A 27,591-nucleotide genomic window follows, 5' to 3' on the forward strand; every position below is an offset into this window, starting at 1 on the left:
TACCAAATCTGTGTTCTAACATGATAGGTTACACTTAATTATCTTTTAATTACCCTCCTTGTAGTTGGACTTTAAGCTAAGGACCCTGCCTCTGACTCTCATCACAGACCATTTCATGCCTTTGGATTCTTCATGCCAGGTTTTATAATTGAGTTTACCTTAAAAAGTCGGTTCTACTGTACCTTGAAGGGCTGTATTACAATTCTTTTTCCCTTGTGTGTAAAAAGCTCTGAGAATATTTGTTTATGTATAAAAAACATGTTGCAGCATTCAGAAGTTTGTGGTTTTGATTTAGTTGCAAAGAGCAACCTTGTTGGAGTATGTTTTATGGATAAGGAGTAACTATGCTCAGCAGAGGCCACACAGGAGCAGGACATTATTCCAGCCTCCCAGCTGCTTGCAGTGGAAGCCAGGAGAGTGTATTGGCTTAAATAATGTAGATTTCTTTTTTCCTCTTTACCCCCGAGGGAGTCTGATTTCCTGATCACCTATCTAGCCATATGCTGTAGCTCTTGCCAGGAACTCCGAGCAGTGTCACTGCCAGCTAAAATTACTTGTTTTCTGAGAACTGAATTACACTGAGAATTGTCTTAAATTGCTGTGCTGGCAACATTGCAAAGCTTTGCATACACACAGACAAATAAATATGTAACAGCAGCCTTACCTTGAAATGCAGCTTAGAAACCACTTCAGGCAGGGAATTTGATCCAGATCCTGTGAGGTGTTCTCCACCTGCTCAGGCACATCACTCCTGCTTTGTTGTCTTTCCAGTGCTTCTCTCACCCTCTTTTTACTCTGTCTGCTACAGAACAATGATGAGACATGCAAATTAAACATTTACAGAGCACGGTATTGTCTCCTCCTGGTTTGTCTTCTCTCTAGTTAGAGGGAAGACCTAGTGTGGCTAGTAAAAACTTCAGCTGTGCTAACTATGCTCCTTTCTCTCCTCTTTCAACAGGATGGAACTGAAATACGGATATGTGTTGACAAAGGAGTTGGAGTAAGACTGAGTCCTGCTCTGTGATATTTATATATTTACCTGGACCATGAGCTTGCTTTTTGGCTTTATGCTTTAGGAACCTTTGTAGTAACAGTGTGAAGCTGTTGGGAATCATGGCATTCTCTCCATGGAAGCTGTCCTCCCAGAAACTTGGCTTTTTTCTGGTGACTTTTGGTTTTATTTGGGGAATGATGCTTCTGCATTTTACTATTCAGCAACAAACACAACACGAAAGCAGTTCAGTCCTGCGTGAGCAAATTTTGGACCTTAGCAAAAGATACATCAAAGCATTAGCTGAAGAAAATAAAAATGTAGTTGATGGGCCTTATGTTGGGACAGTGACAGCATACGGTAAGTGTGTTCTCTGGATTATTTGATCATCTGACTAAAGCTTTTTCCTCAATTATCCTAACATTTTGCTTCATAATGCTGCTCAATTAGCAGTACTTTACCCTGTGCATTTTCTGTGCAATTGGAGAAAATGGCTTTGCCTTTTAGGTGGGACAAACTTCACATTTCCAATTGCTTGGAAATAAAGCTGTCTGCTAATTTTTATTATGTCTATCTATTTGCTGTATCTAGTATGCCTTAGGTTATTTGTTAGAACTCAGTTTTAAAAATCTTTTTGGTGTTTTTAAGAAAGTTGGGAGACTTTTCAGTTTTCATTTCTGTGATCTAAGAAATTCCCTGTGGAAAAACTTGCCTTAGTTGTAAGATGGAGACCTGTTACACTTATTTCTTCTTCTTTCTCATTTCACTTCTTTGTTCGGTCAATTTACTTAATGTTTAAGTTTTCTTATCTGACATAATCTTAAATTAAACTTAAGTATATCCTATTAGCCTCAAGGCAGAAAACTCCATGAGTTTTAGTGCTTTATTTGGCAGCAGGTTTTAATGCTTACTCTCTTCCAGTTTGTACATGAGAGTTAAGTTTTTGTGCATGTGTCTGACAAAGCAAGCAGAAGAGAATGAAGCATATTACCTGAAAATAATACTAAATAAAAACATAATCAAATTTCAGGTTAGGTGTGGTTCCTTTTCAGTCTGCTAAGACCACATAATACACCATGCCTGTTTAGCAGTTTTTGGACTCACTCTCTTTCCTACTTAACTATGCACTTTCAGACTGTCTGGAAAACTGATTAGTCATTTAGATTTGTTTTATTTTATAGTTGTCTTAATATTCAGCTCTGAAGAAATTGAGTTGATAGTTTTTGTATATTTAGACAAAGAATGTAGGCTGGGATGCAACAGATAGAATAGCTGAACTTTTTTCTCTAGTTTGTTCTTTATACTCTATACTTTTTGATGCATGCAGTGAAAATACTCTGCTGGAAGGTCTTCTCTGTCTTTTTTCTGTAAGCAATCTTTTTTCCTCTAGAAAGAAAATTTTTGAATTGGTGTGCATTTGCTTGCCTGTAAGTCTGAGATTATAATCCTCAACATAGCTCACAATTAAATTGCTTCATTGCTTAAATAACAATCTGCCCTTATTCTGTAACTCCAGATTTGTGGCTGCATGTTGACCTATACTGGAATTGGAGCCTTACAAAGCAGCACAAGCAAAACAGAGTAGTACCAGATCAATATTTGGTTTGAGGATCTCCAAGCAAGTAGGGATCCTTAGAGGATTGTGTGATCAGGTTCAAAACAAAACTTCATCTGCTGTATAGCCATTACCAGCGTCCTGTTACTGTTGATGGTGGATGAATTGAGAAAGAAAATAGACAACAAGCCCTAGACAATCTAGCTCCAGATATTGGAGGTAACTGCATTAATATGGGTACAGGATATCCATAAGTGAAGTTCCCCTGCAGCTTGTTGCCTGTGGCATTAATTTCCTGTTCCAAATCCTGCTGGGCAATAAGTTGACTTGCCTCCAAACACTGGACAAGTTCCCAAGGAGAAGTTAAACTGCATTTGGGAATGGGTGAAATAACTTTGTGACACTTCCGTGAAGGGAAGGTCAAGGTTTGTGTAGCAATTTCAAGTCTGTGGCTGAGAAGAGTTTTAAGATTAAAGGCTTAAATTTGAAGTTTGGACAGGTGTTTTCAACAAAGTAGCTTGGAAAGATGGAAAATAATGGTAGTGCAGTTATTTAAAATATTTCAGGGAAAAGCAATATGGTGAATGAATAACACCATATTAAATAATAGTTTATGAAACTGGGTAATTACTTAATAAGTTAATTTTTCCAATTTGGCATGCTAAATGACTTGTTGCTGGCAAATAATCAGGTTAGCTCTTCAGAAATAAACACATTAATGAGTGATGTTAATAATAATTGGTAGAGGATTCTTTAATAATCTGTGAAAATTAATGCTCTTGCTTTTTTAGCCTTTTTATTTTTATTAATGTTATCCTCTGATTGCTTTAAGTGAGCACAGTCGTGATTTCCACGTTCAAGAATAAATTTAATATTTGCTGGGTTTGGCTGCTTTTATCCACCTGAAAGGTTTTCAGTCATTCCTTAATTGTGGTTGCACAGCTTGTTTACTTTCTCACATTTTCTTTCTACCATGTATTTGCCTGTCACGTAGGTGGCTCATACATTTTCCTTTTAAAAGTTATAGTTCAGATATAAATAGTGAATATTAGATTTTTCTGTATAGCAGTAAACAGTTCTTTTACAAAAATTGTATAAATCTCTGCTTCTACCCTCCCTTTCTCAAACTAGCCCCCACTTACCTTTTTGTTCTGACAAGACGTCTCTCATATCAGTGTTTTGGTATCAGAATTTAAAAATAATAAATTTGAACCTCTTTTGTCTGTATGATCTCTGTATGCTCTTATGTAAGGCCACATTTCTTCTTCACTGTTTTCTGAATTATTTTTCCTACTTTTTTTCCTAGATTTTTTTCTTCCTTCTGTACCATGGTTTTGTTCAAGTTAATCCAGAGTTTTGTTTTCTTCTGCACCCTGTGCCATTAAATAACTTCTGGACCCCTTTTAAAATAGTCCAAATGTGTGGACTAGTGCTTCAGCTTCCACCTTCTGATCTTTACAGTACAAAGGAAAACACATTTATAATGAGAGCTTTCTTTATGGTATTTATTTATGGAATAAATAGGATTCTCCTTTTGTTTGGAGAAAACAGCTATAAGCTTTCTGAAGTAATAGCATTTTCTTATTTAGTCTCTCATTTGTACAAGAATTGAGATAGTAATGGGAAAACTAAAAACAAAAGCACAGAATGGATGTGGCAAAAGTACAGCTGATGCAGAGACAGTGGAATCTGTTTGGATGTATGGAAAAGTTTTCTATTATAGAACAGAAATGAAATGAATGTTACTTGTGTTGTTAATGTTAAATGTTAAAGTTGTGTAAAACAGAAAATGCATTATACCAAAACACATGCAATTATTTTATATAATTAAATGGAAACATAACATAAATTCCTCGTACCAAATTCTTTAATCTTTACAGAGGTAAATAAGCAAAGGACAATAGTTTCATCTTCTTTGGCTTGTTGCCATTATAATTATATAGTTTAGTCTGATAGTGGTCTAGTTTTCTCCTCTTGCTCTCAGTTTTTAGCTTGCCAAAGTGCCCTGTGTTCCTTCAAGGAATCTGAACAAAAAAAATATCAGAGAACTCTTCCCATGTTTTCATTTGATGTGCAAATTCCTGTTATTGTTCATTGCCTTCCATGCCAAGGAAGTGCTGTGTCAGACCAAACAGAGACAATCACCAACAGACTGAAGAAAGGAAACATGATTTTTGGTGTTTTGCAAATACAGCAGAAAGGTTGAACGTAACTTTTTTTTTTTTAGAAATTATTATCTATTTTTAATCTGCCAGTGCAGAAGCTGGTTGTGTGGAGATGCAGGAGGAGATTTTTGTACTGGCTCAAAGCTGTCCTTTTTGGGAAGGGGATTTTTGTTCCCAGGTGACTGAGTATCAACAGACTGTCCTCTGATAGTGCTTGAAAATGGATTAAGGTTTAGACTTACTATTATTTAAGCAGCTTCTTACTACTTGAGCCATTGGAAAGCAAGCATGTTTCTGTTCCCATAAAGGCTCACATTTCACCTCGAATGTGGATATCTATATGAGTTGCAGTGTGCTTCATGAAATAGATAGGCTGACAAGTTCCATGGCCAGGGAAACTTGAATCTGAGGCTGAACAAAGTAAGGAGCATGAGTGCATAGAGCTGGTAAGAGCAAAGATATGCACTGGGAAAGTGTGTGTATGTGTATGTATGTATATATTTATATCCTGTCTCATTCTCCTATCTATTCTTTGATTCTGTCTGACAAGTGTGCACTGCATTATTAAACAGTTTAACTTCTCATGTTCATTTGCAGATTTGAAGAAGACACTTGCTGTCCTGTTGGATAATATCTTGCAGCGCATCGGGAAGTTGGAGTCCAAGGTGGAAAATCTTGTACTTAATGGAACAGGAGCAAACTCGACCAACAATACTACCACTTCTGCTCCCAGCTTAGGAGCAGCTGAAAAGCTTAATGTAGCAGGTGTGTATGGCAATTGCTAAAATTATTTATGGGCCGTTTAATCTGAACCTTTTCTCTCTTGAGCCCAGCATGATTTTTCAGTGTTAGATATTTGGAATGTCGTAGAAAACAAAATTCAAAGTCAGGCCTTTATCAGTGACAAACTGAAGTCCAAGCTCAGTGGTAACGGAGGTTACTGTGGTAACTTGAACACATTAGAAAATAAAAATCTCTGCTAAAGGGAATAGTTCACCCATTTATAGTAGATGTCTCATGCTTTAAATGGTTGCACTTTAGAATGATGAAACTGGGGAGATCTTTTCTCTCAAAGCCTAACTATTTAGGTTGGTATCAATCTGCTCTGCCATTCTACCATATGCACTTTATTGGTTATTAACTGAAAGAAAACATTTATCATATTTGTTGGTCATGGTTTTAAAATGTCTTTCCCTACAGTGCTTAATAGCTCTTAGGATTTGACACAGAGAGATCACCTACCTGGTACATTCAGTTAAAATCAAAACATGTTTTGAGATGACATTTGAAGTCATTCATTTTGTCTTCAGTGAATGGACTGTTTTGTTCTGCCGTCAAGTTGAAACAGATAGTGGCTGTCCTGACTCATAGGAAAGTTTGAGTCTAAGTCCAGTGATCTTTGCAGTCCCAAAGAGAGAACAGAGCAGAAGAGTTAAGGCAACTTGGTAAATAAGACACAGGAGCACAGTTATCAACTTGTCTGTCCTTGGGTTTCGTGCAAAAATAAATATTTCTGTTGAGAAGGTGTTACTTGCTGAAATTCTGAAAATGGTGAAGCAAATGCTGTCTTTGGTAGGGAAATGCAGCTGGAACAAGTCTAGAAAAGCAGATTTGCAAGTGATTGCCTGATGACAATGTGGCAGCAGAGTTGCTCTCAGCTGCTCAGTCCTAACTGTATTTATCTGTACCAGGTTGCTAAAGCCATGTTATCTCTTGCTCAGACAAACCTTACCCTCCCCCATCTGCCTTGCCTTGGTAGAACTAAAAGCAGATCAGGAACAAATACCTGAAGAGGTGCAGCACCTGCAGGGTGCTGACAGGCTGTGCCACCTTCCTGCCACAAGGCATCCACCACAAGATCTTGGTTGGAAAAACTTACACTGAGATGGAAAGTGAACGAGTACAGCACTGTTGGAGTTTCTGTGCCATATATAAAATGAAAACCATTCCTATATGTTTTCTTTTCATAGCTGGACAAAAGAGACTTGCTGCTATTTCCTTAGATTTGCAGATAATTGGAACATGTATACTCATGTTGTTGCTTTAAAATTTATAGGCAAAGGTTCATTGTTCTTACCTGAAGAGGAAACATCTTTCATCAGTCCTTAAGGTGATTTGAATGTTGTTTATTATTCTTGGAGTGGGCTAGATTCACAGTTTTAGTATTCAGGAGCAGCACTGAAGGAGCCTAGTAAGAGTTTTCTATTTGCAATGTTTTCATTACTCTGTGCTGCCTGAGGCTTGTTCTGTGGCAAAGAACACAATTCCTCTTATTAGAGCCACAGGCTTTTTTACCTTTGACTCTTGGCACACTGAGTTTAAAATGTCTGAAGCAACCATTAAACAGCAGCAACAGGAAAAACCTTTAGGTTAGAGTTCCTTTAGGTTGGAATACTGTATTTTGATGATGACTGGGTAATATCACTGCTCAGGTACCTCTGGATTGGATACTACATAGGGTTAGAGTAGAGCTTGAACCTAATCCCTAAGCACTGTTAAGTGCTCTTCATCCATTTGAAGTAATCAGTGGCAATTACTCAGATCAGAGACAGCCAAATGGAAACGAAAAACTTGTCTCTACTTCTTCCTTTGTGGCAGTTTCCTGACAGCATACTCTGGAAGCCATATGATGCCAGCATAATTGTAGTATAAATATCTTCTCTGTTAGGAAGGAATTGTTCAGAAAATAAGGTAGGTGAGGACATGGTGACAATACCAGTGTTGGTTTTGTCTGTAATATTTCAACAACATCCCTTTTGTATTGCATTAGAGCAATTGATGTAATGTGGAAATTGTGGTGAAGGCATTTTGCTACCCAACAGTTTGTCATTTTACTGGAGTTGAAACAGTTATGTGTACAAGTATGGACGATACTTTTCTGTATAACATTCAGCTGTTACACTATGAAGTGATCACAACAAGCATGTTAGGATTACCCTTCCTCTCTTTAACAGTTGTAATATTTTAATGCTGACTTTAGACAAATTCATGTTAGTGATTGTTAATGATTCTGGTCTTTCTGTCTGAACAACAAGAAAGTTTGTGGAGCATCTGATTAACATAATATTTAATAATTTTGTTAATCTTTTTTTAAAGGCCTCTTGAGTTTGTTTTTTTTTTTTTTTTTTGCCTCAGAGTTGCTGCTTAAACTGTGGTAAATTGTTTTTTAGCCTCATTTGTCAGTGAAACAGTGCAATGTCATTAGCAGACTTTACTACAAGAGTCCTGCTTCCAGTGGAGCTATATCATGCCTTTATTGTTTTTTGATTGAGATTTCAGAGTACACTGACACCTCTGATTCTGTAATTTGTACAGCCATGCCCCTTTACCTATGGAAGGCCTTTCTGAAATAAGTGCAGCTTCATTTCACCCTGTATACCTTGGCAGAAAACAGTGGAGCCACAAATCATCCTGAGATAAGCATTTTGTTCCCCCGACCTTGTGTAAAGCTCATTGTGTTATATACTACAGGAGTAGATAGAAATGATAAAATAAGCCATAGAATGACAGGGAGGTTGTTATGCTGTAAGTATTTATCCTCACTGCTGATTATGACAAATTCAAGAGCAAAACATAGTATTTTTATTACATTTTAAAACTGACTATGATGGCAGGCTAAACTGGTCAATCTGAATATACTGTAAGCTTCTCTTCATTGTTTATTTTAAGTATTAATAACGCTTTCAGGGAAAAAACAGAATTAGTCCTCATCTGCAAACCAGAAAAAAGCAGAGATTATGATGATTAATCAGCATTTCTTCTTCTGAGGTCTCTCTGCAAGTATAGATGTTAATAAATAGAAAAGTTTCTTTTTCTTTGTTTTAAACCATGTTCAACAAAACAAAATATAGTCTTGACTGTGTAAAGGAAGGTGGGCCACAAAATCTGGGGAAGTCCAGTGTTGGGCCAGGACATGTTGAAACCTGGAGTTTATAATGCACTGTAATGTACTCCCTGAAGGAATGATCAAAAACTTCTCTGAAGGAGTCTGACAGCAGAAGAAAAAGGAAACACTGGCATGGGAAATAATCAAGTTGTTTAGCACTTTGGAAAAAATACCCATCTTTGTTTTGAGTTATGAATTTATTTTTTTTTAAGTTGTTCTGCTTCTGATTATCAAGTGTGGTATAAAACTGAGGGAGCAGTGGTGAAATCTGCCATGGAAATATCACTCTGTGGTGGTGTGGAGTTTTTGGCAGATAAAAGGATCCGAAGAAAATCCATCTGGATTCGACTCCTTCATGATAAGGAAGTGATAATGGTAATAGAAATGATGGAGGATTTAGCAAAGATTGTAACTTAAGTGTCTCTGAAGTAGGAGAACTCAAACTTTCTTTTGATTCAGTCTTGAGTTTTGATTACAGGGCTGAAACACCTCTCCTAATAAAGACAGGCTGAGAGACTGGGGCTGTGTTCAGCCTGGAGAAGGGAAGGCTCTGGGGGCTACAAGAGAGCTGGGCTCTTTTCACAAGGGCATGGAGAGATAGCACAAGAGCAAATGGCCTTAAGCTGGAGGAGGGCAGATTTAGATTAGATATTAAGAAGAAATTCTCTGAATGTTGAGACACTGACACAAGTTGTCCATAGAGTCTGTGGACTACCAATCCCTGGAAGTGTTCAAGGCCAGGCTGGATGGGGCTTGGAGCAACCTGGTCTAGTGGAATGTGTCCCTGCCCATGTGGCAGGGGATTGGAACAAGATTGTCTTTAAGGTCCCTTCCAACCCAAACCACTCTGGTTTTGTGACTCTCGATCTAACTGCTATGTATAAGTAGACTGTACTGTGTATTCATACCGTTACAGTGTTTAGCTTCAATGTGTTTAGTGTGGTACTTCACCTAGTTCTCCCTCTGAAGTTAGTTTTATGGAATCTTTCATTAAGGGAAGCCCAAGAGCAAAATGGCTTTTTTTTTCTCTTTTTGGATCTATGAAAGGATAATAGAGCATGAACTCTTAGTAGCATAAATGTCTTTAATCCTAGAGGAGATGAGGTTGGGACTTGTGCTAGAGCATGAGGCTGCATAGAATATGTTGAAAAGCAAAGCTGTGAACCCTTGGGGAGCTTGAGTGGGAGCTTAAGTGTTACTTCCCTCCCTCCCTCCCTCCCTTTTTATATCCGTATGTAAAGACGTAAGCATATTTTGCTTTTTCTTCTTCCTTCCACAAAACCATCAAACAATCTGGTGGTTTTGATACTGACAATTTTCAACTGCTTTTTCAGAACCTCCATTTTATTTATGGAAGAGTGAATTGTTAATAAAGATGCTTATAAAGCTTTGGCTGATAGATTTCAAAAGCAATGAAGCTGTCTTCTCTCTCTTTTCTCTAAGTTGTTTATCTATGTTGTATCTGAAAAGCTTCTGAGATATTTGATAGCCATCCTTTTTGCATCTGTGGGAAGTAATATTTTCCCATACACACAGGAAAGTATTAATCTAAACTTTGGGTTTCTAGTAGATAAGAGTTTTCATCACCCTTTAGAACAGGAAGCTTTGAGGCACTGCCACAAATGACACCCTAAGTAAATTTAAAGTTGCTCTTGTCGAGATGATGAAACAGAATTACAGAAATACAAAACCATGGCACTTTCAAGCCGAACTTGTCTACAGGGCTGCTACTGTTGTAGCTGCATCTTTGGTTCCATGTGACAGGCACAGGATCAGTTTGGTTTAGGCAATTTAGCTTTTAACAGTTGTGCTTTTGTAAGATAATAAGAGAAATCCTTGATTTTTGTGGGACGCAGTTGCACTATCGTTGTTCCTCAGATAGGGCAATCTGCTTGCACAGACATGATCAGAGAATCAGTCCTCTGTTTTCTTCATGTGATATTTTTGATAAGCAGTGGCAGTGGTGTTAGTGTGTTGTGTTGTGGGATGGGTTTCTTTTGGTCGTCACTCTTTCTGTACTTTTTCAGTCAAAAGCTAAATTTTTGATCATCTTGTGCATCTAATGCCACAGATATAATTATTGTACTGAAAACTCTGCCAGAGTCGTTGTTTACAAAGTGTTCTTTTGCCTTGTAAAGTGTTGCTTTGAATGATTTTAATTGTGTGTCTTTGATCCCACCAAAATGAGCAAGTGCGGGTTTATGTTAAATCCTCATCGGCCTTCCCCTTGTACACAGCTGGTGCTTGTGTACAATTCTTACAATTAACAATTCTTGCTAAGCCTAAGGCCAGCCCAGGCTCAGGTTGCTGCACGTAGCACTGCACAGTGAGGGAGGACGTTTCTGGAGTATCTGTTCAAAGTTTCCACAGCTTTTTCTGCCTTGTGCATTAACTTGTTCTACTGTGTTGGCTGTTCAGTTCCCTTTTAACAACTTTAGTTTTAACATCTTTAAAGTCACTCATTAAGATGCAGACTTCAGTGTATACTTGTCATGTAAGACATGATGGCTTGGATGCCTGTCAGATACCTGGCATCCTCCGTGAACCTGCAGCAAGGCACACTGACAAGTCAGCTTGGCAATGCTGCAAGAAGGTTTTTTTTTTTAATGTTACTATGGTGAGAAGGACCTTTACTGTGGTATTTCCATGTCTTTATTCCTGAAGTCTTGGGACTGCCACACTGAAGCCTTTTAGGTGGGTTGGGGTGGGGGGGGGGGGGGGAGAGGGGGATGGAACTCAGGTGGCCTCAGGATAAGTGGATTTGTTTCCATGGCTCTCTGGTGGTTTTGTTACACAGCCTCTTTAGTTTTAGCAGTCTGCAACCATAGATGGGACCATAGTCCTGTACTTGCAGAAATTAAAAAAGTTAAGATGCTGCATATTGTTTTAAATTCCAAAGCTGCTCTCCTGTCTTGAGAGGCTTTGAGTCAGCTTTTCTTTGGTCAACATGGGGTGTTGTGTCTCAGAAAACAAAAACCAAACCAGCTGTCCCCACAGGGGACCAGTGTGTACCAGGTGTAGGAGGATATGGAACTACATTGCCTCTAATAGTCAAGATTGCAGCTTCCTCGAGGTGATGTTTTGCTTTGACTCATGTTTATTGTGCCTTATTCGTTGTCTTCTTTTTCCACACTGTATATGAGTATTTATTAAGATTTTTCCCCCATCCCATCTTTGTGGAGCTGGGGAGTCTTGTGTGCCCTCAAACCTGGTTGTCACAGCACAGTGTGGTGTGTGCAGAAGACCACTGGTGAATATTTTCCACTGCAGTGCAAAGCTGTGTTAATAATGCTGGCTGAAGGGGGCTCTTAGTGGTCCCCTGGGCTGCATTTTGATTAACCACTTGACTACTACTTGAATTCTTCTAACACTGCATTGATTTCAGTAGTGCTAATGGAACACAGCAGCACAGCTTGTGTGAGGATGGACTAGAGGTAGAAAACTTAATTTTCTTTAACTCATACTAACACTTTGCTACAGAAGTTTCTAAAATGTTTGTAGAAAGCATTTTGTGCTCTGCATTTAAAATCTTGAAAACCTTTAGCTCGTTTGATTGAATATGTTGTTAGTGCTTTCAGCTCACACTGCAAATTCTCTCTTTAAAGAAATCTTACCAGCTGGAGATTAAAAATGTGAATTGAATTGAGAATGTGTTAATTAGTTGGAAAAGGGAAAGAAGACCTTACACAAACTAAACCAGCCTTAACTACAGTCTGTGTCTAACCACAAGATACCAGCTTTCAGGACTGAAATAGAAACAAACGAACAGTTTAATGAATTAAAGTAAGAATAGTACTTATATTTAGTGATCAAAACCAGAAGGAGAACAGAGAAAATTGGTGAATAGATTTGATCAGATGTGATTACTCTGACCTTATAATGCTAGAGAGGTTCTGTATTTTATGAGATCTGCTGATGGGAACACTTTTGACTTGAGCTATTTTTTGTGCTGTATGTCATCAAAAAATACTTTAATATTCACTAGTCTGAAAATCAGAGTTTAAGTCTCAAGGTTCCAAAGTACATAATTTTTAGTGTCATGTTAAATTCTTAATACATTTCTATTCTCAGAAAAAACACGAAGCTGGTCCTTAGCGGAGTAGGTAGGCTGCTGGTGTCAGCTTGCAGTTTCAGCTGTATTGCAGCCTTTTCATTTGCTTTAACCAATATTGAAAACTCTTATGACAAACAGAGCACCTATCAAACAGCACTCGCTGATGAGTGACTAATTATAACTTTTATTCAGTGTACTGTCTTAGTAGAATATTTCTAGACTTCCTAACTGTCTGATGGAGAAAAATGTAAGCAGAATTTTTTAGCCTATTACAAAGTATATTATTTGGAAGATGTGCAATATAGGAAAGGGAGAAAATATGCATGTAGCACTTACTATTGCTCATTTTTACTGTTTTATTAAAGATCAACTTGAAAGCAAACAAAAATCAATTTCCTACCACAGACTGTGCTTTTAGCCGCATCATTCTCAACGTGGGTGTTGTAGTGCAAATAAAACCTGTGGACATGGAGCTGAAATGCAGGAGGCAATGAAGACCTGCATCTGTGAGCTGGTATTTAGGTGATGAAGGCCTGGGGCTTTAGTAGGTGCAGTTGCTCATAGCAAGCAACAAGAGAGAAGCTCCTTTTCCAGTGCAGGGTTGGTGGCTTAGCTGAAATCTGCCACGTGGTTGATGCTGACGTGCCAGACTTTGCCCTGAAACAACTGAGGATTGTTCACAAGTTCAGGTTCACCTGCTGTGCTCTAACGATGTCTGATGCAAAGCTGTAGATCATTTGTGAAGGGAACATATGGCTCCTTTCTAAACATGAGGATGGAGTTTGTTAGTTATATTTTAAATATCCCAGGACCTCACAAACAGTGTTTAAAGAGGTTTTTTAAAATCTGCAGTTGGTTGGTGTTTTATCAATATTTTTCATTTTTTTTCCTGGATGATCTGTACCAATTGCATGCTTTTAGATTTATAGCATGCCATGTTCATGCTTTTAGTTTGTTAGTGCATTGACTTTTCATGTAACATCATATGAGATAAATGTTTAATTATTATGTATTTTCATAAAAGCAGCCAAGAGGAGATAAGCTATGCATTAATTCAACAACACTTAGGTGTGTGTAGAACAGGAATTAATATAATGGCTCACACAAAGTTATAGGAGAAAAAAGGGGGTTTTTTAACTCCTGTTGCTTTGTACTAACTTGACAGTTGTGTTTCTAACTTTTTTTTGGCTGAAAGTTCTAAGTTTTGGCTGGGAAAAGAGATTTCAGAGCTTGCATTTTAAATTACATAAATCCTAATCAAGGATAAAAACTCATGTGGTTTCTCAAATACTATTTTCCAGCAAAAGTAACTTTCATGTCTGGCTTAATGTAGTTTTCCCCTTCAGGAAAGAATTATCCAACATGAATTTGCTAACAGCATAATACATCTATCCAGATTTTTAACAAGAATCCTCATACGATATTAGGGTTTGAGGTTTTATCTCCAAATGATGAAAACCTACTAAGTCTTGCTTTTCATGTATTGGAAGATCCTGATGTGTAGATTGGCATCCCCAAGGTTCCACTTCTTCATCTCCCTTGTCTTTATGATCACATTCAAAAGTGTAAATTCCTGGTGTCTGGTTGAGCTTGGTCTCAGCTGCTCATGGGAAACACAAGATTTGTTCACCTCTGGATTCCTGTTTAGGGAGAGCCAGCTATGAGGTGTTACCAACAAGATCAAGCACACCCTCCATGCTGAGTTAAAATGAGCAGCAAGAGGAGCAGAATTGTAATTCTTCATACAGGGGCTGATCAGTAAGAAAAAAATTGGTAGGGAAAATTCTCAACCTAGAAATCACACTGGCTGTGGCCAAGAAGAAAGGGTAGGAGCAGAGCAAGTAGTATTTTACAGGAACTGTCAGGATTATTCAGTGGTGAATTCAGAGTTCTGCACTGAATTCTCAGGCTTGTGTGTGGAAACCAGCACTGACTTGCCCATTTCTGCAGGCAGTTTTTGCCTCGGACAGCAGTCCTTGATGTAGATGTGTTTCCAGTCTGACTGCATCAGCAGGCTTCCTGTTCATGGGCACAGAGGAAGGACTGCTTCTCTAGGGGATACTCAGATGGGACAGAATTGCATTTGTCTTTTCTTTCACATTCTTTTCCTCTTATATGCACATATTGCTACATTTTTTTTTCAGCTCTGGATAGTTGTTTTATGTAAATTGTTTCATGGGACTATTTATATTTAAGTTTTATAGAATTGCCTTCACTGTGCTATTACCTGGTTAGTAGCTGAGAATGAAGCAAGTGAAAGCTGATGTAGGTGCTTGGGATATGGTAAGGCTGAGTGGGAACATGGGAGTGGGGAGCTAGTGCTCGTGTAAGGGATCTCCTCTCTCTGTGGACTATGGCAGAGAAAAAAACATGAACATTTTTGAGGAAGGTGAATCCTTGGAGCGTTTACTGTTGCTGGCAAGAAGAGGGAACGATGTCACATACTCTTGGTAACACTCCCAGACTCATTAATATTTCAACATGGTTAGAGGTGATAAAGGAGGGTGTTAGTGTTCCATGTTCCCTATACAGTTGGATTGTCCTGGAGAGATCCATGCTCTGTTTGTGTGTAGCCCATCCCAGTGGAGGAGCAATAATGGGACTGCTCTGGAATAACCTTAGTGCAGCAGGCCATAGAGGAGACCAGAAGCTTGAGGAACTCTGTAGCTTGTGCTGAAAAATGTCTGTCTCTTCCTTTTTACTTCTTGGAATGGACAGGAGCAGGGAGGGCAGGGAAGGGTTTCTGCTTGGGAAGTCTCTCTGTGTGGTCCTGCCACGGCTGATGGGAGCTGGTGAAGGGTCAGGCTGGTGCAAGGTGTGACTTTTGGAAGAGGGGTTTTGCTCTTGCAGGTAGATCTCACAAATACAGGGGTCCCGTAAAACCTTGTGAGCAACGAGCAGCAGCAAAGATCTTTGCCTGTCAACAAAAACACCCTGGGGTGCAGAGAATGTGTTCACACATGACAGAAGCAAACATGCAGACTACAGTTGTGTATTTACCAAAAAACAGGCTGTTGTCTGTATTTGGGGTTTTTTTCTCCATCTTCTGTTTATTTAACAGGCCATGAGATCCCCATTAAAATGAAATACGGCATAAGTGATAACTTGGCACTGTGTGCTGTAAAATAAGGAATTATAGCTTGTGCTTATGTATTGCCCTGTACTTAATAGAACTTAAGTAGAAGAGAGGATTTGCTTGACTAACCTTCTGAAGAGAAAAGCCATCATATGATAGCATAATTAACTTGAAATAGAAGACATATTTTTATTTTAAATGAAAAACTTAATGTCTCATTCTTGTTGGCAAGCTATACCCAGGCATTCAGCATTTTCCACCCTAAATTCAGTATGATGCTGAAAGTTGAGCTCTCCTTGTGGTTGAGTTGCATCTCTGATGTTGTACCAGAGATTTCAGATTTTTTTTGTTATAGGAAGATCTTAAATTTGACATGCCTATAAAATCTGTTATTTTGCATTCAAACTTAAGAGTTAGGAGGAAAAACAATAAGCCCACAAACCCGTTTAGACCATAAAGCTCCTCTAATGGCATTTTATTAATCGAAAATTATCATAATAATAACCAGGCCTCTTTATTACTGTCAGATTTCAGGTACTGATTTTGGTGTGATGCAAGTGCAAGGTCTGATTCCTGAACTGCAGTAAAGCTAAATGTCCTATTATTATGTAGCTCTACTGACTGAATTGAGAATATACTTTAAATTGCTGCTATCTGTATGCATGCTCTGTATGTTCTTATTCAGAGCAGAAATCAGAGCCTTAATTGTCGGTGGTCTGGTCTGCAATAATCCCACAAGCATAAGAAGACAGGCAGAATATTTTGAATGTGCTTATTGATTTGAAATTACAAAGTCATTGTACAAACTACTCTGCTTCAGTGCTATTGTCATTGGCAGCACAGCTCAGTTTGTCAAATCACTCTTGCTGCAGAGACTGACAAAGAAGTGGGGACTTCCTGCTATGGCTTTTCTTTCCGCCATCAAGTTCATTTTGCAATGCTTGGTTCATGTTTCAAGTTCTATCTTTAAAAGAAACTATTTGCAAAAAATTGGAAGATAGATCAGGTTGTGGGTTTTGCATATAGTAATATAATGCAACATTCTAACTTTTACCCACAGATTTTTATCACTATTCTAGTACTGCAGCCTTTTTTTTTTTTTTTTTTGTACTTTCTTTTGGGCTCTCTAATTAACATATTCTGGATGAAACAGTGCACAGCTACTTCCACAGCATAAAGTGTTCCTAGGTTGATGGCTGGCTGACTTTAATGATCTTGATTCTTGCCCGTAGGAAAAGCCAGAAATGATGCAGGTATAATTTAGATAACTGTGGGATGAACTACCTAAATTGAAAACCTTCTTCTCCACTGCCTTTGGCAGGAATCTCTCCACCATGGTAATAATTCTTCTTGCCTTAAAGGCTTGCATTAGAGAGTTCTTCTGAGAAGAAAGTCCCTTGGAGCTGAAGGGGTAATGTCCTTTAAAACTGCTGCTTTTTCCTTGGCTCATGGGCTAGAAATCTTGCTCTATATTACAGTCTTTAATGCATTGCAATAATGTAGAATGAAAAAAAAAAAAGGGCCAAAAAAAAAAAAGTCTTGTGAGAGACCACAGGAAATGTTTCTTGTGAGATGTGATGTAATGTTATACAGTTGTTAAAAATTAGATTATATTGCAACATTTATTAATTGGGTCATATATCTGGTGCCAAGTTTTGGATCATGGGTATTTGATAAAGTGATAGCAGAGCTTGAAAAACTAGTTATATGTTTAAGAGCCATATACATCCTATAAATGTTTGACAAATGAAAACAAATTGCTGCAATTTAGTAGTTTTAAGCACACTTTGATTGGGAAATTATTTTCTTCTTGTTATTTCAAGTATGGATTAGCATAATTTTTGAGTCTTCATAGATTGATTTTTGTAATTCAGCTCTTTTACTTCAAGTCAGAGTTGAAATCTCTGCAACCATTTTCTCGTGTGGTCAAAAAGGAGCACACTGAGTTTTAATGTTACAACAAATATTACCCAGCAGGACCCTACAGTCAGTCTGGACAGTGAATTCATGAAAATAAAAGGCAGGATTTGTCAGGCTGTCTGTCAGAACTGTGAAATGAAGCTCAGTTATGGTCCATGTTTCTCTGTAGATCTCATAAATGGAGCCCAGGAACAGTGTGAATTGCCTCCTATGGATGGTTTTCCTCACTGTGAAGGGAAAATAAAGGTAAGTGAACTGGTTTTAATCTTATGTTCATTCTATTAAAAATGGAACATATGTTGCAAGAGGTCACAACTCAGTGGTGTAAAACAAGAACAAGTGAGTCAAAAATAGGATATTTAGGACTGTGTGTTACTGCAGCATTGCTCACCTCAAGCCTTTAATACTACTGCTGCAGAGAAATAAAGTGGCATCCTCTTAAGATAGGAAAAAGTTGCCATATCAAAATGCTATATTATTTACTGAAAAGCTTTGTTGTTTGAATGCTATCTTGTCATTTTGAAACGCCTTCTTTTGGAAAAACCCTGTTTTCTTCCCCATGATGAGTGATTTGGTGCTCCCCTGCCCCAGGGCTGCGATTCTGTGGGTACATCACTCCAGCCCCTTTTTCAGCATGAAGTTTCTTTGCACTTCTTTCATCTCTTTGCCCACAGGTCTGTGTGGTTCCTCTGTTCCCCTTTTCTCTTGAAAATATTCTGCCTCTTCTGGTCACGACTAGGCAGTGCCTAAGTGTGCAGCCAGAATTCTGGGATTTACAGTGGATGCTACATAAGTCCTGTATTTTACTAAGAATGCAGTTGGAAAGTCAGATATTACAACCCATCAGACTAGTTGAAAAGGGGGGAAAAAAGACAGCAAAAACAAAGAAACAAACTCCAACAAACTTGCAGAGACGGAGGTTTTAAGGGTTTTTTTCCTCCCAAGGTGTGTTTCAAATGTAAGGGGTATTGATTTATTACTATGAATGCCCCATCCTTAGAAGATCAAGGCCAGGTTGGATGGGGCTCAGAGCAAGCTGTCCCTGCCCATGGCAAGTGGAGATCTTTAAGCTCTCTTCCAACCCAAACCATTCTGTGATTCTATGATTAGTGGTGGACAGTAGTAAAATTTCTGCTTGCTTAAGTACCCAAGTATTTGTGAAATTAAAAGTCTCTACATTTTGAATCTCTGGTCTGTGTTTTGATCTGTTTTGGCAAACAGGCTGCATAGTGATTATATAATAAATAATTTTAATATTGAAATATAAACTGAAATTCATTATTTGCTTCTGCAGAAATGGCAGATTCTTGGCAGATTTCAGTCTTGGTAACTGAAATGATCTGTGAAATTCTAGAGGGAGCATATCACGGTGGGGAACACACAATGCATTCAAGTCTAGCCACAGCCAAATGTCTGGATCCCAGTTTTATTTTCCTTTTGAAATTTGTCTCTGCTTGCCTGGCTGCCAGTTTGTAGAAGCTGTGCTCACATCTGCTGTGTTGTTGCTTCCCCAGCATTGCTGAACGCAGGGATGCAGTGTGCTGCTAATCATGAATAAAATTCCTGGTTTGTTACTTGTGATATTTATAGTCACTTTGCCACTTTTTCCATTATTCCTATGTGTGAAATAGAGCTGTTTTGTTGTACTTTAAACTAATAAACTTTTGTGTCTTTTGTTCTGTTACAGTGGATGAAAGATATGTGGCGATCGGATCCCTGTTACGCAAGCTATGGTGTAGATGGGTCCACATGCTCCTTTTTTATTTACCTCAGTGAGGTCAGTAATCTTTTTATCTAGAAAAGGGAAGCAACATATTGCTTTCAGAGCTTTGGTAACTGTACTTGTCTTGAAAGAAATCATCATTTTTTTTTGGAATAATTGTGTAAAGAAGAAAAAGTTATTAAAGCAGAATTATTAAGTGTGTTGTTATTATTCATAAACTCTGCAGGGGTTCCTAGCCTGGAGAATTGTAATGTTTGTAACTGCAGTGATGTAAGCAGCAGCTCTCCAGGGAGTCCACGCTGGGTATCCTGTTAAACCTGAGTGTGAGGCTCAGTCAGACATATTTGCCTTTAAACACTTTTTCTGTTGCTTTTAATGCAGCTGCTGAAGTAATAATAGATTTCCATTTGGAATGGAAAATTTAGGAAGTAGTGCTGGATAGCTCATTGTCCTAAGCAGCACGGCCTCTTCCTGCTCTGAGACTGTTTGTGAATTGTGGAGTGTGTTAGCAGAAGCATAAAAACCCAACCTGAATGTCACGTTTTTGAGTGAAGTGCAGCTATATTGGCTAAAGCCTTTGGTATCTGTCACAGTGTTTTGTACACAGCTGAGTAGGGTGCTTGTCCTGGTGAGGCTTTTTTTTCTGTTTCCTGGGTAACACTTGTTTCCCAAGAATTAATTTGTCAATCAATTATTATGAGCTCTATTACTGGCTGGAAATGCATGCACCAGAAGTAGTCAGGTGTATTTGATCACTCAGCCTCTACTTTCACTTTCTTAAAAGTGAAATTTTGGTAGTTTCTGGCAACTGATCTTAGAGGTGGTATTGCTATTCAGTGGCTCAGTGCTTGCAAAGAACTGAACGAGCCAATGTGGCTGCAGGATTGCAATAATAATTTCCTAGCTTCTGTAGGATTGGGAGGGTTGGGCTGGGATTTTAACTTATATATCTGAGATTTAAAAAGTAAGTCTGTTATAATAAATAACTCCATTGTAATCAAAGAAGTTTCTGTTCATTTAGTCAGCTGACTGTCATTGAACTTCTGGGGGTGTTGCTTGAAGCAGCAATAGTTAAATGCACATCCAAAACATTTCTCTGAAGGCATAACAAAGGCTGGGTTGAATCACAGTTTTGACTCATTCCATTTCTGTGTTGATTTATTTATGGACTGTGAAGCTATGGAAGAAAAAGATACAGGATGACTGCATTGAGGGTGGAGATATGGTTGTATAATCATCTAAAATTGATCTAAGGTTTCTGCTAAAAGGTTTTGTTTTAGCATCAGCAGAGCTATGTTTGGTCATTAGTATTCTGTCAACCAGCAGGTGCTTCATGGTTTTAATGCAGATACATCTCAAAAATGATGATGCATGTCCACTGAATGAAAGAATCTAATATTCTTCAATTACATTTATTGTTTTTATTATGCATTTCTGTTAAATCCCAGTTTTTTACATGACAATCTTCCCTTATTATCAGTTTTGAAAAGTCAGTTGATGTTGTTAGCTCTTTCATAATTGATCTTTCGTGGCCAAATGTGAACAGACTTTCAGAGGCCAAATAGTTGTTTTTTCAAGGGTCTGGGATTTGAAATTTTTCTTTAGGCAGCAATATTTAATTTGGTCAACTTTTCATTTCTTGAAGGAATAAAAGTGCAATTAGCCTGTGTGCATATTTGGTAGCTTCAGAAAAAGGTCTTGTCCTTTTTTTTTTTAGAGTGTTTTCTTATGACAGAATGTAAAACTAATATTGGGTGAGCGTGTTATTAACCTTGAGTTTAAATTTGGCAATCTTAATCCTATGATTAATTTTATGATTAATGTCCAGCAGCAGAGGTTGAAAGCTTAAATGTTTGCAAATGCAAGCACAAAATGAAATTCTAATAACACTACAATGATGTGAATTTATGAGGTATGTTGGCTGCTAGGGATAACTTGGAAATGCTGTTGCAAGAGTAATTTGTCAAAGTGGGCAGTGATGAAGAGTTGACAGTTTATAACGTGGTTGCACAGCTGAATGATAAATGTGTCTCAGAGCTCTCCAGTCAGAACTGCTGATTTAAAATATTAAAATGCATTAGGGTAATGGAAAGGATATTACTGTTAAGATTTTTCTTTTTTACTTCAAGGTTAGACTACTGGAGTGAGATGGCTGTGTATGTGCACGTTTCAAAAGGCATATGCCTCAAATTATGTACAATCTCAGTTTGGAAAAACAGTGTGCATGAAATTATGCATGTATCTAGTTTTACTCTTAAAATCACCTCCACAATCAAGTGTGATAAGTGTCTCTGCTCTTTCATACTCTTCTGGGATCCAGTGTTTTTTCTTGTGAAGCAGTTTAGTTAGGGTGTTGCATTACGCTCATCCAGTACTCTTTGTAACAGTTTTAAACTTGTAAACAAAGGAGCCCAAAATGTTTAGTTTTGGGGTGCAACATGGGTCAGAACCACAGAGACACAAAGTAATTCGTCCACAGTTTATGTAAAGGTTTAGAAACAAAAAGGTGGCATAAACCCTAGCCTTTGGGTATCAGCTACGTGCTCTGTTTCATTTTTCCCATGAGTTTCTGCAAAACAAACAGTGCTAATAAAATGCAGGCTGCCCCAGGTCTTCTCTCCTGAAGAGCCTGCCCTAGTGCAGGTATCAGCACTTTGGATGCTCTCCTGCAGGACCTCGGGAACAGCTCCTCTCCACTGCTCTGTGTCTTGGCTGCTTGAGCAGAACGGGAGGCCAGTGGAAAGCAAGAAGCATCCCAGCTTGTCCACACTTCTGCCTTTTGTTTAAAACTGTCCCCTGTGCAGACTTGCAGATGAAACTGAGAGAATTTTTGCACTTTTCTCATTGTTTTGCTTCCGGCACTGGATCATTCCTGGGGTGTGATAGACAACTCTGTGGTCGTAGACTCATGGAATGGCTTGGGTTGGAAGGGTCTTTAAAGCTCATCTTGTTCAAATCCCTGCCCCAGGCAGGGACACCTTTCGCTATCCCTGTCCAGCCTGGCCTTGGACACTTCCAGGGATGGGACAGCCACAGCTGCTCTGGGCACCCTGTGCCAGGCACCCAGCACCCTCTGGTTCTCAGAACACAAAATGTGTTGGAGTCTTTGAAGGGTGGATGAGATACAAATGGCCTGAATAGCAAAACCAGACTTACACCCTCTTGAGTACAGAGCCAGACAGGGATTAGAAATAGCAAACATTAAAAAGTGAGTTAAACTTGCTTCATTTTAACCATGATGCCCATAGAGAAGAGTTACTTATTTTTAAACTTAGCATTCATTTATGAAAAAGGCAGTTGTTTAATACTGTAATGGCATTGGCACAGTTACCATTTTCAGGGATGGCATTGCCTCTGGGGATAAATGTGAAAAAAATAATTTCTAGGCAGTACAAAAATATATTTCACTGCAAAATGTCAGTTTGCAGCTGAGGAATGAAGTTTTTAAAAATATCTTCTAGAAAATGAGTTTTTCACACTATTTCCAAGATAAAAAAAAAAAAAAGTGAAGAAAGTAGAGGGGGCTTATAGATTTTTTTTTTTCATTCTTTCTTTATCTACATATGTTTTTCTCTGAGAGGTCTGCTTTCCACACAGGAGTAGGACTGGTGGACAGCTGGTAGATGTGGTGCAAGTTACCACCTCCCATTACACTGATGCTTACCTGCTGGAGCTGGGCAGGTAACTCTCTAAAATCCCAGGCTTTGGATCTCCAACTCACCTTTCAGGTTCACATGTAATTTTTTGTACTCCTCTTGAAATCCAACACTTCAGAGATTTAAAACTGGTTTGAATTCCAGTCTGTGAGCTGCATGTCACGTTTTGCATGTGTGCTAATACACTACTGGAGAAAATTGTTGTTTTCAGTCCTTCAGACTTGATGGAAACACAAGGCATATTTTGGTAGGGGGAGTATTTTTCTTCACACTCCTGCTTTGAGGGCTAAAGCAAGAAAATACAAACCAAAGTTGATTTGAACATGGATTTGTTTCCAGGGTATAAGCTGTAGTCTGAGGCATAAATGTAGTGAAAATTCATGGGTATCATAATTACAGAGGTTCCTAAATCCTTGTGGTTTTATAGTTTACTGCAGTTTTGCTCACATCCATGGGGAAGTCCACTTTCCACACCTTCTGCTGCTAATCCTGGGCGTTGAGTTAATGATTTGCATTTCTTCCATGTAATGTAACTTCAAACCAGCTTCTTTCAATTCTATGCAAATACTCAGAAATTTCACGAAACTAGTGATGTTGTCTGAAATGTAAATCACCAAAAGTCCAGACTTACTTAGTCATCTCACACGTGTCCCTAAGAAACTGAAATGCTAATGGTAATCAGCACTTTGTTCCTGAATTATCTACTGGTGGATTGGCCAGATTTTGCATGACCTGGGCTCAGTTATTGTTTTTTCTTCTGTCACCTTAAAATGGGATTAGTCTTTTAATACTTGTTGGAAGAGACATAAATGCCAGTGTATGAGAGGAATCTCTTCAGTGCACTTTACTGAAGTCAGACAAGAGGCCGTTTGTTGACTGATGTGTGAAGTGTTGTCTTGCAATGTCACTGGGGCTGTGAGTACAACACCCAACACTGGAGACTGCCTTTGGAAACCACCACATCCAAGCCACCTGTACCCTACTCATGGCCTACAAATTACCAGGCAGGCACTCACCTTGTGATCACAGATTCTGCAACCCCTTCAAAGGGATTCTATCACTGAGGAAATGCTAAACAAAAAATAGGAGTTGAGAAAGTCACCTTCCCAATTGGAGCTGTTCTTTTACATCAAATTCTCAAAGGGGTTTGTGGCATTACAGGTTTGCTGCCTACCTTCATACTGCCTAATAAATGTAAAGATGCACTTTCTTTCACCAGATATTGCACTGGATATTTTTGTTTGTGTATTATTCTCTCTTGGGTTGACTTAAGACACTTAAGAGCAGCACTGTACCATGGATAGAAGTACACTGAGCAGTGTGTTCACCTGGTGTGCAAAGAAAGTTGTTTTAGCTTCCCTGTGGATGGGCTGCACCTCCCCTTTGGCGGAGTCCAAAATGAAGATTATCCCAAGTGCTCAGAGCGTACCCTTCAGCTCAGCCTTTATTCAATGCTCACTGTGACTCTTTGAAAGCATAAAGGTATTTCTGAAATTTTGGATGTAGAGAACTGCCAGCAGAGTATACTTTGATTCAGTTTAGAAGATGCTCAGACTACTTCAATGCTACAGATGTTTGCCAGGTTCTTAAAATTCTGCCTGAAGCACTTGCCCTGTAATAGAGTCAAGTGCTGCCATCTTGCCTTGCATTCAGTGTGTGTCTGAGGAAGAGTCACTGGAACAGACACCTGCAAAGCTTCTGTAAAGCATGTACTCTTCAAATTGATTAAGTTTGTTTGGGTTTTTTTTTCATCCTAAACCAAGCCATTTACACCTCAGAGCAGTTCAGAACACCGACTTTTCTCTAGTATCTGAAATCATGTAGCACTTAAAATTTTAACTTTTAAACTGCTGTGCAACTTAACCTTAAGGAGCTGGCTACTCACACTGCAGGCAGTGAGTGCTGTGACTAATGTCATTGCAAACCAAGTAGGGAACACTTGACTTCTCAGGTGGACATGGTTTCCTGAGCAAGGTCAAAGACTGTCTAATGCTCTTGATTTGCACTGGATTCAATACCAGGAACAGGAAGCACAGCTAGTCTTATTCAAAAATATGGCAGTACAAAGATAAGTATAGTGTGTTCTGAATAATAGCTTAGCATTTTTATCACTTATCCAAAATATGGTCTCTCTTAAATCTGGAGTTGCTGCTTCCCAAAAGTCATCTTTAACTGCTAATCTCTCTGGTATCACATCCTTCCTATTAAATCATTTGCATGACTGTACAACAGTAAGTTGCTATGGAGAGAATAAACTGGAGAAAGATCTGATGGTAACCCAGTGAGAAGAAGGCAGTGCTGGAAATGGGGAAGAGGAGTCCTGGTTCCTTCTTCAGAGGATTTAGTGTTTGGTCCTAAATGATCAAACAAACAAGTTAAAGAGCAGGATACAAATGAACATCACTGCCTTCCTTCACCTTGCTCAAAATTAGGGCTTGTTGTATGCAAATCTTCTGTACCTAAACAAATACAAAGCTGAAGTATTTATATGTTTCTGATGAGGTTTCATCTAGACCCGCTTTAGTGATATCATAATCCTTTCTGCCATTGTTTTTAAAGATCAGTAAGGAAAAATGAGAGCCAGACCAACTGCAGACACTGATATTACTTTGAATCTATTCCTTAAGTGGTTATTTGTGATGAGAATTATTGTAATTTATTTTTAGACTAGAGGGGATATTTCTAGAAGCACCAAAGAACTGTATTTGTTTTTCAGTAAGTGAGGCATGCAGTGAACTGTCCTTGGCAGCCCTGAAAAATCTGCAATTCCTTTAGGATGTCTTGTGGTGCAATATGAAATACATGAAGTCAGAAAAGGGGCACATACAGTAGTCCTTGAAATGTCATATCTTAATTTAGATCAGTTCTAATGCTAGGAATAATGCAAAATTTGTACTGTTAAAGAAAAAAAAAGCAGAGAGAGTTTGTGACTGTGTATGATTTGTAATGTGGAGCTTGCAACTCTCTTCTGCCTTTATAGTTGTAAAAGTTAGAATTGATAATTGCTACAATTTCTGATGTGGATCCAGAGTTAAAGACAGCTGAAGAATCAGAGGTTTTCTAAGGAGGTTGATAAGTCACTGCTTTCAAATATTGTAATTGACACATTGAGTAGGTTAAGTCATAGCATTCAAAATGCTTTTTTATAATTTGTCTGAGGAACAGACAAATCAACTGAGGTTGATAACATTTCTTCTCTTTAATGAGGTTAGGATGGCTATTCATTTATTTTCATGTGATTGGCCTTCTAGGCAATCATATGGTGTGATCTTAAGCCTTTAATCTGTATTGCTCCAGGCTTTGCAGCATGATTAAGCTAAAATTGTGTTTTGACAGGTCTGTGATTGGAGGAACCATAGAGCAGCCAGGAGAAACTCTGATTTTCAATTCTCTGAGAGTTGTGAACTTAATCAGTAGTGATGGGGTGTCTTAGCCAGCTGATAAATTTCTGCATTTCCCCTTTTTCACAGCACAGTCATGCTTCAGTTTTCCTGGGTTTGCCTTCAACACTGAGTTTCCTCCTTCCCCAGAGCAAGTGGTCTAATTTCTTAAGGTCCATAAGTAATAAGAACTCTACACAACAGCAAGATCCCTGGGGACAGCTCAGGAGCTCTCAGTGACTTGCAGCCATTTGCTATTTCTTCACACTACTTCCTGCTGTACTTCTTTATTTTCTAGTAGAAGTATTGCATTTGCATTGATCATGTTTCTCTAAGAATCACAGCTGTTGATGCTCTTGAATATTGTTACTTATGTTAGAATTACTTTATTTATAGCCTTCAAACATGGTGGCGTTGATTCTGTGGTGATTCTTACTTTTTTTGGTCTGCGTTGCTACCAGGTAGAACTTTGATCCTTTGATTTAGAAGGCTTTGTCTTTTTCATTAAGATATTCTAGGGAGATGGAAATGTTCCAAAATACATATTTTTGTAAGGTCTAGAAGCATAAAAAACTTCTTGAAAACATTTCAGAATGGCTCACAGAAATTGCATTTTGAGCATTTAACAGCTGACCTTTGTCTTGATCTTCTGTTTTCATTACTATGAATGAATACCTCAATGTGACTTTTGCTTGCAAATTTGCTGGGTTAAAAGAGCATTGAATTGCAAAAAGCAATCTTATGCTTTGCCTGCAAGAAAAGCAGTTTTATCTTGAAATGATCACCTTATTATCAGCTGATGCCTTATTTAAGTCATCATAGGTTAACATAAGAGTGTAATATAAAGGCAGTGAGTGGAGGCTTTGTTCAAGCAGCTGAAAATAAAGTAAAAATATTTATTTTGATGTGATTGTTTTACAGGTTGAAAATTGGTGTCCTCGTTTACCTTGGAGAGCAAAAAATCCTAATGAAGAAACTGATCAGAAAACAGTGGTAAGAACAACCATGTCCTTAATAAGGACAAACATGAGCAATAATTCAGTAATCGTGATTCATGCAAAATATCCTGGAATCCTGTGCCACATAATGCTAAAAAGATTAGAATTTACAATTTCTACTCCTCAGTTCTTCAAAGCTGTAAGGAATCTCCCTTGACATGTGTAGCTCATGTATCAAGTCATTGTA

General features: G+C 38.4%; 1 protein-coding gene across 1 annotated transcript in view; it reads left to right on the plus strand.

The window, feature by feature from the left end:
- Positions 1–1,113: 1,113 nt before the first annotated feature.
- The window catches only part of MGAT5 (alpha-1,6-mannosylglycoprotein 6-beta-N-acetylglucosaminyltransferase), a 65,135-nt gene continuing 38,657 nt past the window's right edge, over positions 1,114–27,591 (plus strand). Inside the window, exons 1-5 of the mRNA XM_062498140.1 lie at positions 1,114–1,351; positions 5,309–5,476; positions 17,817–17,893; positions 19,335–19,424; positions 27,328–27,399. Coding sequence (XP_062354124.1) covers positions 1,114–1,351; positions 5,309–5,476; positions 17,817–17,893; positions 19,335–19,424; positions 27,328–27,399 — 645 coding nt within the window. The remainder of the gene's footprint in view (positions 1,352–5,308; positions 5,477–17,816; positions 17,894–19,334; positions 19,425–27,327; positions 27,400–27,591) is intronic.

This window comes from Cinclus cinclus, chromosome 9 (assembly GCF_963662255.1).
Source record: "Cinclus cinclus chromosome 9, bCinCin1.1, whole genome shotgun sequence".
NCBI lineage: Eukaryota > Metazoa > Chordata > Aves > Passeriformes > Cinclidae > Cinclus > Cinclus cinclus.